At 52.0% G+C, this 13032-nt stretch overlaps 1 protein-coding gene across 1 annotated transcript; it reads left to right on the forward strand.

Moving 5' to 3' along the window:
• Positions 1–341: 341 nt before the first annotated feature.
• On the forward strand, positions 342–9610 carry NPW (neuropeptide W). The gene is given in 5 exon segments (XM_061209845.1): positions 342–503; positions 6117–6230; positions 8716–8764; positions 8767–9274; positions 9509–9610. Coding segments are annotated over 5 exon segments (918 nt in total). The 3' UTR covers positions 9594–9610.
• Positions 9611–13032: the final 3422 nt, after the last annotated feature.

Genomic DNA, 13032 nt, shown 5'->3' on the forward strand with positions numbered 1-13032 from the left:
TAAGGGAATGAAAAGCTGTCCTCAGACAGAAAGCTTGCTGTAGCTGAGAAGTATGTGAACATCAGCCTGGCCCAAGCTCTTACCTCGCTGACCTGTGGATTTCTGTGTCTTTCAAGCCCTGCCTGGAGTGGATCATAGAAGCAATAAGAGGAGCATCCTTGTTCTCCTGGTTGCTGTCTGAGCATATTTACTACTTACCGACTTGCAAAATGGCAGCCCCACATCTGTCCACTATATGTGCTCTGCTTGTCCTAGACCCTTCCTGTGCCCATGAGAGGATCACAGAGATGGAAAACTTCCACTCTGCATTACAAAATTCAATAACCTTTGAGGATGTGGCCATGGACTTCACCCAGGAGGAGTGGGCATTGCTGAATTCATCTCAGAGACAACTGTACAGAGATGTGATGCTGGAGAACTATAGAAACTTGGCTTCACTGAGACATCAACTCAGCAAACCTCCTGTCATCACCCAGATGGAGCAGGAAGATGAAATGGAGACAGTAGAGAGAAGAATTCACCAAGATACCTGTTCAGATGAGCTGATTCTCCTTAAAGCCAAACAACCACAGCAAAAACAAGGTATTTTGGAGAAATATACACTCAATGGCAAGAAGGAACAAACTCTTGGAGGCAATCCCATTCAATGCAGTGAAATTGTTGAAGCCTTGAGTGTGAAATCTAGCATTACTCAGAATAAAATTTACCCTAGCAAGAAACTCCATCGATACCTTGACTCTGCAAAAGTCCTTAGAGATTCTTTACATCTTAAGCCACCTGAGGGAATTCTTCCTCGGGAAAAGTCTTATGAGTGTAAAAAAGATGAAAATGCCTTCCTCAGGAGTTCTAACTTAGCTGGGCATAAGAGACAACATACAGAAGAGACATCCTATGAATGCAGTGACTGGGGGAAAGTCTTAAGAAGGATGAAAAAACTCACATTAGAGGGAAACCTTTTGAGTGTAATCAGTGTGGTAAAGTATTACAGAGCCATTCATCCATTAAGTTGCACATGAGAACCTACACTGGAGAAAAACCATTTAAGTGTGATCAGTGTGGGAAAGCCTATAGCTCAAGCTCTTACCTTACACATCACAAGAGAATTCATACCGGAGAGAAGCCCTATGAATGCCATGACTGTGGAAAAACCTTCCGAGATAGCTCACTTCTCAGACAACATTCAGGGACTCATTCAAGAGAAAAAGCCTACAAATGTAATCAATGCAGCAAAACCTTCAGTAGAAGCTCTAGGCTTACCATACCCAGATAACACATACTGGAGAGAAACCCTATACGTGCAATGATTGTGGGAAAACCTTCAGTATCCTCCCATATTTTAAAAGACATAAGGGAATCCACACTGGAGAGAAATCCATTGAATGTAGCCATTGTGGTAAAGCCCTAAGTAGTAAGTCATCTATTAAGATACACCTGCGGATACATACTGGAGAGAAACCTTACAAGTGTGATCAATGTGGGAGAGCTTTTAGGCTGAGCTCCAACCTTATCACACACAAGAAAATTCATACTGGAGAGAAACCCTGTAAGTGCAATGACTGTGGGAAAGCCTTCAGGGATCGTTCATGCCTTAAAGAACATGTGAGAATTCACACTGGAGAAAAAACCTTTACATGTAATCAATGTGGAAAAGCCTTCAGAGTGAAATCTTTCCTCATTTTACACAAGAAAATTCACATGAAAATGAAACATGAATGTAAGGAATGTGGGAAAACATTCCGTGGTCTCTTATCTCATAGGAGGCATATGAAAATCCATACCAGGGACAAGAAACCTTTTAAGTGCAGTGAGTGTGGAAAAGCTTTTAGCAGGCATGTGTCCCTTACAATACACATGAGAACTCACATGGGAGAGAAACCCTATGAGTGTAATCAATGTGGAAAATCCTTTAGTGTAAAGTGTAATCTCATTGCGCACAAAAGAATACATACTGGAAAAACCATATAAATGCAATGTCTGCGGGCAAGGTTTCAGTAAATTCTTACCCCTTTGGTGTCATGAGAGAACTCATGCTCAGTAAACTCCCTTTTAATGATATCCATGTAAAGTAGCTTTCAGTGAACTCTCAATCTTTAAGACATACAACCAAATGCTAAGTGAAAAGAACTGGTTGTGAAGAATGTGAGAAAGCCTCTAAGTAATGCATATATGGAAGAAACCTAAGTTATACAATGACTGTGAGAAATCCTTTATTCATTCATTATCCCTTAGAAGATACGTGATAACGCTGAAGGGAAAATGTTTTAATATCTTCAAGACTTGTTACTTGAGAAAAATAAACACCTAATGTTTTAAGTCAAAAAAAGAAAAGCTGTCCTGCTGTCCAGCTGCCCTACAGTGAAGCCCACACTCAGCAAGCCACGCCCCCAAAAAAAGGAGCAGCCAACCAGTGTTGTAGGGTCTCACTCACAACTGTGGACAGGCAACCAACGATCTCCAGACTCATGAGGAAAGCCTGTGGTGTGTGATACAGGGATGAAAACAAGCAGACCCAGAGATCAGAAGGAAATTTTAGACAGATCATAAACATATATATATATATGCTATTCACAAGAAAGATATTCCTTCCATGAAATGAGACTAAGATGCCTTGAATAGCCATAACAACCACAAAACAGAGAACAAGAAAGAGCCCTTAGAAATTAAAAATTAAAAACATAACAACAGGGACTTCCCTGGCGGTCCAGGGGTTAAGACACTGCACTCCCAATGCAGGGGGCATGGGTTCGATCCCTGGTCGGGGAACTAAGACCTCACATGCCACATGGCGCGGCCAACAAAACAAAACTAACAACAACTAAAAGTTCAAGAGCAAAGTGGGAAGATAAAGTTGAGGAAGTCTCTCAGCAAGCAGAACAAGACAACTAGATAGAAAACAGAGAAAATAAGAAGATAGAAGTCTGAATCCAGACAATGTAGTATCTAACTAATAGGAATTTCAGAGAGAACAGAGAAAATGGAGAGGCGCAAATTATCAAAGAGCCAATAGGGCAAGATATGCCAGAGCTGAAGAACATGAGTCTCCACGTTGAAAGGGCCCAAGCAAGTAAAAAAGACCCTCAGTGAGGGACATCATCATGGAATACCAGAGTACTACAGATAAAGCAAAGGACCTGAGAGCTTCAGGAGGGAGGGGGTAAGGAGGGAGAAAAACCTGTATGATGGATTGAGAATCAGACTTACAATCCTGGGACACTGGAAGCTAGAAATTCTCTCCAATTTCTGAAGGAATATGATTTCCATCCACAAATTATACACCTAGAAAAACTTTCCATCAATGCATAAAGCCATCAACATAAAAAGGACAAAGTATTTAGCTCCCATGTCCCCATTCAAATGATGCCTGTGCAGAGGCTTAGAGAGTGGATGTCCAGATTGGAGCAGGAGGCCAAGGGCTCCCAGAGGGAGATTTCCAGAGTAAATAAGGAACTGATGGTGGGTGATCTCCTTGTGTGCTTGAGAATCAGGAAAATTTATTGCAAGGAGCTTGGAGCTCCTTTGAGCATTTGGGGGGAAATAACAAACTAAGAATATAGAAAAACAAGGAAAGAAAAATAATAAGACAGCTATCAACAAGAAAAAAATGTAATTATAGTACACTACTTGGCTCAGCAAAGAGTAATATTTACATGGTCAGAATAATATAAATGCTGACTAGTGTCAACCAAAAATTATGATAAAATCATATTGGGAGGATGGAGAGATGAGAAGTGAGGTGACTGGGGTGGGAGAGAGCCAAAGCTTCATCTAAATTAGGAGAAAGCCATGGGACTTCCCTGGTGGCGCAGTGGTTAAGAATCTGCCTGCCAATTCAGGGGACACAGGTTCGAGCCCTGGTCCGGGAAGATCCCACATGCTGCGGAGCAACTAAGCCCCTGTGCCACAACTACTGAGGCTGTGCTCTAGAGCCTGTGAGCCACAACTACTGAGCCCACGCGCCTAGAGCCCATGCTCCACAACAAAGAGAAGCCACCACAATGAGAAGCCTGCACACCACAATGAGGAGTAGCCCCTGCTCGCTGCAACTAGAGAAAGCCCGTGCGCAGCAATGAAGACCCAACGTAGCCAAAAATAAATAAATAAATTTAATAAATTAGGAGGAAGCCATTTGATGCCTAAAAAAAAGGTAAATTTAAAAACAGCAGTTTATAATCTCAGTTAGTGGTTCTCAATTGGAAGTGATTTTGGCCTCAAGGAGACGTGGAAATGTCTGGAGACATTTTTGGTTGTCACAGTGGGGTGGAATTGTTACTGACATCTACTGATGCATTAGTTTCCTATTGTTGCTGTAAAAAATTACCACAAACACAGTGGCTTAAAACAACCCAAATTCATTATATTACAGTTCTGGAATTCAGGAATTCAAAATGGGTCTCATTGGGATAAAATCAAGGTGCAGGTGGGCTGCATTCCTCCTGGAGGCTCTAGAGGAGAATCCATTTCCTTGACTTTTCCAGCTTCTAGGGGGAGCCTGCATCCCATGGCTTGTGGCCCTTCCTCCTTCTGCAAAGCACATCACTTCACCCTCTGTTTCCATTGTCACCATTCCTTCTCTGACTCTTCCTCCCTCCTCCACGCTAAAGAACCCTTGAGATTACATTGGGCTCACCTGGATAATTCAGGATGCTTTGCTTATATTAAATTCAGTGGATTAGCATCCTCAATTTTATCTGCAACTTTAATTCCCCTTTACCATGTAAAGTAAATATTCACAGGTTCCAGGGATTAGGGCATAGATATCTTTGGGGAGGGGCTATTTTGCTGCCTGCACAAATGAGTAAAGGCCAGGGATGCTGCTCAACATCCTACCGTGCCCAGGACAGCCTCACAAATGCCAACCATGCTGAGGTTGAGAAAATTCTGATCCAAGGTGATAGATGAGTTACTCTGGGGCTTCTGGCTAGGAGGTGGGGTAAAGGAGTCCCCTAGGGAGCTGAAATCTTTTCTACCTTGATCTGGGCTGTGGGCACACAAGTGTAGGCATATGTAACACATGCAATTGTTAAGATGTGCACACTTTACTCAAAGTATCTTATACCTCCTTAAAAAGACCACCAATTTTTAGAGTAGCAGTTAAGTTTATGATTTCAAAATATGGAGGCAAATACTAGGAAAAATAGCTGAAAGAGTTGGAAGTAGTTGCCCCTGGAGGGCAGGATGGGAATGTGAAAGGGTGGAATAGAGACAGCTTTATTTTGTCCCTTATACTAGCATTTGACTTATAACGTATATGACCTTGATATTATAAAACATAATAATTTTTAAAATGACAAAATGGAGAGATTTCCTCATTTACTGTGTCATTAGGATGGGGTTCCTGTTGGCAGCCAGGCTCTGTGCCTGGGATGGGGGCCGTGAGTACGAGGCAGATGTGGTCCCAGTCTCCGGAGGGCTTAGTCCAGTGTCAGGGGAGGTGGTGTGCAAATAGTCAGAAGCCATGATCAGTCAGCTTCTAGAAGGGGCTGTGTGTGGATGAAAGGAGTGGTGAGCCCCAGAAAGACAAGGCAGCTCTCATGGACCATTAGGGCCACTACCTCCTCTGGCAATAGACTTTTGGCTCCAGAGTCCTGGGTGGGGGAGGGCTGGCAGAGACATTTGTCCCTGGACCCCTGGGGTCAGGGCTGGGTAGGGCACAAAGCCCCTCTTCCTGAGCACCCCAAACTAGGAGCCACCAGGGACCATCAAGTTGTTCTGTGCTTTTCTCCCTTACCCAGCCCTGGGCTCCCTCCCTGCCTGCCTTCCGTACACCTCCAGCTGACAGGCAGCCGCCCTGCTCTGTCCCAATGTGGCCTTCATCCTTCACCTGCACCCTGACATTTTCACTCCCTCTGGTTCGAAGTCATAAACAAGCGGGAGGGATTGCCGGTATTTAAACTTCAGACACCGAACGTATCATTGTGCAGAGCATTTTTTTCTTTGCTCAACATTGCGTTTTCAGATTTATCATGCTGCTAATTGTAGTTCTCTTAAATTTTCCAACTGCGCAGAAACGTTCATTACAGCATAGGCCATGATTGATCAGATTTCATATCGATGACGGTCTCCCTGCAGAAGCTCCCTGTCTGCCCGGGCTGCAGTCCCCTGCATCCCTTTATTAGGGAGGGGGCGGCAGCGCCAGGGGACCCTGGCAGCCCACTTGTGCCGCACTGCCCGCCCACCAAGCACTCCAGGCAGCTCTCAAGGTGGAGGGGTCCCAGGAGAGTGAGGCAGAGGTGGGAGGGGGCAGCTTTCCACTCGGCCCACTGGTCCCTGCGGTCCTCCAGGCCCCTCCAGGTGCGCAGGTGGCTTCCTCTGTACCCCCTCCCTGCCTGGTCCCAGCGCTGTCACCCCTCCATCAAAGGGATTTCTCTGACAGTTTAGGGGACTAGGCAGCTGCTAGAATAGCAACAGCAATTAGATGGTAGCCACGCCATTTATAGAGCGCCTACTGTGTGCCAGGCACAGTGTCAAGATGTCAAGACCCAGCCTGGATTTTTTTTAAATATTTATTTATTTATTTATTTAGGCTGTACCAGGTCTTAGTTTCGCATGCGGACTTCTTAGTTGTGGCATGCATGTGGGATCTAGTTCCCCGATCAGGGATTGAACCTAGGCCCCCTGTATTGGGAGTGTGGAGTCTTATGCACTGGACCACCAGGGAAGTCCCCCAGCCTGAATTTCTTTTCCTTTTTTTTTTTAAATTTATTTTATTATATTTTTATTTTTGGCTGCGTTGGGTCTTTGTTGCTGAGTGCAGGTTTTCTCTAGTTGGCGAGTGGGGGGTTGTGGTGCGCGGGCTTCTCATTGCGGTGGTTTCTCTCGTTGCAGAGCACGGGCTCTAGGCACCCAGGCTTCAGTAGTTGTGGCTCACGGGCTCAGTAGTTGTGGCTCACAGGCTCTAGAGCGCAGGCTCAGTAGTTGTGGGGCACGGGCTCAGTTGCTCTGCGGCATGTGGGATTTTCCCGGACCAGAGATCAAACCCGTGTCCCCTGCATTGGCAGGTGGATTCTTAATCACTGCACCACTAGGGAAGTCCCAGCCTGGATTTTTAATACTCACAGCAAGCTGACCAGGATTATCCCCAGTTTACAAATGAGGAAACTGAGGCAGAAGAGGTTGAGGCACTTACCCCTCCCCCCACACCCACCACCATCAAGCCTGGGTCACTGGGCTCCAGGACACATTTCTCAGCAGCTCTGCAGGGCCTTTGTGGGGAGAGCTGCTGCTGCTGCTTCTAGACCTCCCCAGGGGATCACCAGAATCTCTCTGCCCCTCATGCCTCAGAAGCAGGCACCGTCCTCGGCACCCCTCAGCCTCTCTGTTCCTCTTCCAACATGCAGGTGTGAGAGGAAGGACAGACTCAGACTGTGTTCCCCCATGCCCCCGGGATCACCCTTCCTTTTTGCTGAAGAGACAGGCGGAGGGGGATGGGAGGTTTCCACTGAGCACTGCAGCTGGGGTCCCCAAACTGGAACTCTCAGGCTGGGGGTCTAGGTTGGGCCCCACTCCCCCTAGTGCTTACCCAACAGGTGACCTGGAACAAGTTAATTTTCCCCATGCCTTAGTTTCTTCATTGGTAGATGGAATCAATAATTGTCCCACCATGTGGCATTGTTTGGAGATCAAAATAAGATATTTCAGGATCCCTGGTGTCTGTGATCTAGAAGGTGCCCCGTGAGTGGTGTGGTTGCTGGGGGTTGGGGTGAGGTGTGATTATTTTGAGGGCTGCATCCTCCCTGGTTTAGGACTCAGGCAAGAATGGGTCAGGCCCTGCCATCTGGAAGGGGGCTATTAAGCCCAGGCAGGCACAGAGGGATACTCTGGGAGACTATTCAGAGAAGGGCTATTTAAGCCAGATCCTGAAGGATGAGTAGGAGTTTGCCAGATTGAAAAGGATGGGATGTCCCAGGCACAGAAGCACAGAGGTGGGCAAACTCATGGGTTGTTGGGTATGGCAAATGAATTGAGACTGCCCTGGCCAGAGAAAGTGGTTTTGGGGGAGATCATAACCAAAGAGGAGGCTGGAAGACTGCAGAGCTTATCCTTCCCAGGCAGTATGAGGGGCTGACTCTTTATTCTGGGAGCCTAACCTAACCACTGTCTCAGAGAGGGTTTGATGCAGCCAAACTTGCAGTTGCAAGCATCCATCCAGCTGCAGCTGGGAAGTGGGTTGTTGGGGAGAAGCTAGGGGTTAGGGAGGAGAGGAATGGGTGTGGGAACAGATTTGATAGCTGTGTTAGGTGAGGACAGGGAACAGCCCTCCAGGGGGGACATACACAGAGGGGTCTTGAGTGGTGCAGAGGGTCCCCACCAATCAGCTCTCCTGCTTTACCCCAGTAGGGCTCTGCCGGCCTCCCTGTCTTTGTTCTGCTTGTGCCCCACCTGCAAGAGCTCTGACTCAGGGAACATCCTGTCCCCCCATCCCTAAGCCTGGAAGTTCCTCTCTTTGGGGGGAAGAGGCAGAGGGGGCTAAGAGGGGAGCAGGGGAGCCCCCAGCAGAGCGTCAAGATGAATTCTACCTAGAGGCCCACTCAGCGAGGGTGCTTCAGTAACACACGTCCCCGCCCCGCAGCCTGGGCTCCTCCTCTCACTTCATCCCTCCCCCTACCCTTGGGGAGCCCCTCAGGTATCGCGGGGGCGAGCAGGGGCGGGGCCACCGAGCAGTTATAGCTGGACCCACCCGCACCAACTCCTAGCTTGTAGCCTCCCGCACTCCAGCTTCCCGACACGGCGCGCCCAGACCCGACTGAGCCAGTTTCTGGTCCGCCCTCCGGGCGGCGGTCAACGTGAGCACCCTGGCGTGGGGCACGGGGGTGCGGAGCCCCGGGCGGGGGCCCACTGCGAGCCGCTGGCTGATCGCATTGCTGTTGCTGCTGCTGCTGCTGCCGCTGCCCGCCGCCGCCTGGTACAAGCACGTGGCGAGTCCCCGCTACCACACGGTGGGCCGCGCCGCGGGCCTGCTAATGGGGCTGCGCCGCTCGCCCTACATGTGGCGCCGCGCACCGCGCCCGGCTGCCGGGCCCCTTGCCTGGGACGGCTTCGGCCTGGGCGTCTCCCCCCAGGGGCCATCTGCCAGAAGCACCGTCTCTGAGGGGCCCGCCGCCCGCGATGCTGTGTTGCTTCCCTCCGGAGTTCAGAAACTGTGGGAGGTGCGACGCAGAAGCTCCCGCGCAGGGCTCCCGGTGAGTGCGCCTCGCAGCCCGCGCGCCCCGAAGTCCGCGCCCCAACCGGAGCTGCGGCTGGGATCCTACTCCTGGACCTCTGAAGAGCAGGCCAGGTACGCGGGGAGAGGTAGGGGACGGGGACAGCAGCGGACGAGGGTGTCTCGGGAGATCTGAGACCGGAGCGCACGTCTGCCTGCCCACAGGGCACCCTACAACCTTTCCATCCCCGACTCCCAGTAGAGGAAGGCTTTCCTGGGGCAGTCCCTACTCTTCCAGCCTGGGGAGTCGGGGTAGCGGTAGTGGAGGTCGCACAACCCTCTTCCCACGGTCCTCTCTGTTCTTTCCAGAGCCTTCGGAGTGTCTCCTGCTCAGTCATGGTCTGCGCAGGGAACCGCCTTCGCCAGCCCCCGCCTCTCCCCAGAGCCGTCCTGATCGCAGCCCCTGCCCGCGCCCCCACGCCTGACGCAGGCGGAGTGTCTTCTGACAGCAGGCCGGCCGTCTGGTCAATAAAACCTGCCTAGTTGCCGCGCCCCGGTGTTTGACCCTTTTCTTCCGCGATGTGTACTTTGTCATCTAGCTTCGGGGCGCAAACAGCCGCGCCCACGCCCTGGCAAATGTCAGGAGCCCTCCAGCTGGCCCGGGCAAGCTCCCCCCAACAGCCTAGATCTGTATGTCCTTGCGGGGCAGAATGGGGGACGGAGGCAGACTCTGCTGGGGGCTGGGTCCCCTTCTCCCTTCTCTGCCAGTGCTGCCCCTCCTGTTAGGGGGTGAGGTCATCAGACCAGGTCCCAGGGTCCCCCAGGAGGGGAGGGGTATCCCACGGTGGGGGGAGGGCAGTCAGACCCTGGGTCCTGCTGCCACGTACCAAGGTGTGCAGGAGGAGGAGAGCAGTAGCTCACACCCTCCGCGCTGAGCTGGAGCCCCCACTCCAGCCTCCCAGGAGGCCCACAGGAGGTTCCCTCACTATGCCCGCTGGCCAGCATGGGGAGAATGTCCTCCCCAAGGGGGTGGGACCTTAAGACCTGGCAGCCCATCCAGCCTTTCCCCCATCTCCCAGCATTCATTTCAAACCCGGATCTCCTTGGAACCCCTCCCTCCCCTCAGCCAAGGGCTTCCAGAGACAAAGTGGGAAACCCCTGGCCCCCTTCTTCATTGCCATGGCCATGATCTCTCCTTAGGGAGGAAGGGTCCCTCCACCTGAGACCCCCTTGCCTCCTCAGGGACCCCTCCACCTCTTATCCCCTTCTGCATTTCCAGTTATTGTCTCCAGCCCCCCCATATAAATGTGCTCTGCCATCTTGAATAGCAAGGACCTCCCTCCACCTGGGTCCCCTTCCAGTGCCCCTCTCACTCCACCCTTCTGCTCCCCCTTCAACCCTCTTCAATGTGGTCTCAGACTCCCACAACTGTCCTGGACCTCGAAGTGCCTGGTCACTGTGCCCTGATGCTGTCTGCCCTTGTAGTCCTCCCTTGGCCATGTGGCAAGGCTGCCCTTGGGGCACCCAGCAACGACAGGGGAGGGGTGGCCTCATGTCTGTCTAGCTCTTGGCTTTGGGGTGCCCACACGGAGCCAGCTCCCACACTACCCCCCTTGTCCTCTGGAAGTACCCTCTGGAGGCCTCTTCCCACTGGCCATTTCCTCTCATCTCCTGGGTGCACCTTTCTTCCACATGGTCTGCTAATATGGGTACTCTGTTTTACTCCACCCTTCCAATTCTTACGGACTCCAGAATTTATTTATTCTGATTCCACTCAGTATTTTTTTCCTCTAGGATCTGCGCTGGGGGAAGTCACAGACCACTCAGGTCAACCTACTCTCCCCCAACTCCCCAGTGCTCTTGCCCCTGCTCCTCACTGAACTTGGCCTTTCAAAACATGGGTGTCCTGACCTTGTCACCCCCAGTGCACAACACCACAAGGGCTCCCACCACCCATGCAATGAAATCCATGCTCTGAGGCTGGGCCCTGTTCCACAGTCTCATTCCTCCCTCCCCTTCCCCACACAGGCTGCAGGAACTCTAGGCAGATTCCAGAACAGCCCTGTGGTTCACCCTGCCTGAGGACTCAAGGGCCCCAGGCCAGGTTAAATGCCCCTCGTGGAGGCTGCCCCAGCCCTGGGCTTCCCCTTGCCAAGGTACACAAATCTGTTTCCCTGGGTCTCAGTGATGCTTCCCCAGTGCTCGCTAGGGCCTGGCACCAAGTGGACTGCAAATGTTTGGTCACAAGTGCTGGAACACTCGGTGAGGGGCTAGATTTCATGTTGCCTGAAGATACCCCAGTCCAGAGAGGTTGGTGCCAGATTCAAGACGAGAAAGCAGAGCCTATTAGGAGCTCAGCAGAGGCCCAGCTTCTCTGCTACCACCCCCATGGCGCCCCTATGCTCCTGCGGTGCAAGCAGCCCTAGGGCGCAGGTGTCACCCCAATCCCCCACTCGGCAGGGCTGGACCAGTCAGAGCCAGAGAGGTGGAACCTTGGGCAGCTCCCCGGACGATGTAATCCCACTCATCGCCGGCAGGAGGCGCTGCGCGGCTGCTCTCCCGGGCTACAGTCGCACTCCGCTCCTCTGGCGAGGGGAGGAGGTAGGCGGGGCCATCCCAGGGTGGGCGGGGCAGTCCACCTGGGAGTCCTCGACCGCGGGCCTTATGTGCTTCCGCCCTCTTTGATCCTCGAAGCCTCTCCAATTCTCTCTCCCTCTCATCTCTGGGTCTCTTCTCATCTCTCTTCCCGTTGTGCTGGTCCCGCCTGCTCCAATGTGGGGCTCTGAAGAGAGGCCTGGCGAAGTCTGAAGGAAAGGGTCGTAAGCGACGCCTGGTCATCGCGCGAGGCCCTTAATGCCCATTAGGGAGGCGGCTCCGGCCCTCCCTCTGGCAGTGACAAGGCCTCTGCCCACGGTCACACCAAAAGAGTCTCTGCCCAGGCCCAGGCTCTGCCCCATCTCCGCAGGGAGATAGGTTCAAAGGTCAGAGGAAACCCCCTCCCCTGAAACAGGAGCACAGGACAATCCTACACCAGGTGGACCTAGGGGAGAGAAAGACTGGAAGATCTGACATACTTCCTCTCCCTTTGTTGCATCCCAGCGGACCAGGATGGCAGGAGTGGGGTGAGCACAGGAGCGTGAGGGGGTGGGGGTCACCCAGCAACCTGCCCGCCTTCCCGCCTTCTGCTGGCCTCGTGCTCACCTCCTCCAGCCCATCCCCAGCGACCCAAACAGTTTCCAGCCCAAACACCTTTCAGTGCACACTTCCGGGCCACTGCCCAGGCTTCTCCCTTCCCTTTGCTGCCTGGCCTCTCTCCTCTCGCACCTCCGCACAGTGGGGCTGAAGGAAGAGGCCTGGGAGAGTTTGGCCAGAGAGCTGCTGGGTCACCTTTCTTCACCTCTGTCACCCCAGGCACTCCGTACTCACCCTGTTCCCTCTCACTCACTCCTGCTCTCCCTTTGGAGTGGTTCCCTGCTGCCTTTATTCTGTTGCTTTTACCTACTTCCTTTGCTACCTGTCCCCTTTGTTACTCTGATGTTGGCTTTGTTACTCTGCTAACCTTTCTTGGTACTTCCTTGGCTTCTCTTTTGCTTTGGGGCCTCCTTTGTTATTCTGGGGTGCAGTGTTCCTGGCCCCTGGCTGTGACCACATCCCTTGGTTACCCCACCCTCCAGTGGTGTTCTCTTCCCATCCATCTTCACTCACAGGCTGAGTCCTGGGCTGCAGAAGGCTGATCTGGGAGTGTCTGCTCTACAGAAGGGGAAGATTTCTCCAAGCCTCCTGACCCAAGGGATCAGGGGTCCCTACCTTCCCTTCCCCTTGGTCTGGGGGTCTCCCCTCCAGCCACCTCCCTCGTCTCTGGTGTGGCCTCAAAGCTATAGCCTGGCAGGTCC

This window comes from Eubalaena glacialis, chromosome 13, assembly GCF_028564815.1.
Source record: "Eubalaena glacialis isolate mEubGla1 chromosome 13, mEubGla1.1.hap2.+ XY, whole genome shotgun sequence".
Taxonomy (NCBI): domain Eukaryota; kingdom Metazoa; phylum Chordata; class Mammalia; order Artiodactyla; family Balaenidae; genus Eubalaena; species Eubalaena glacialis.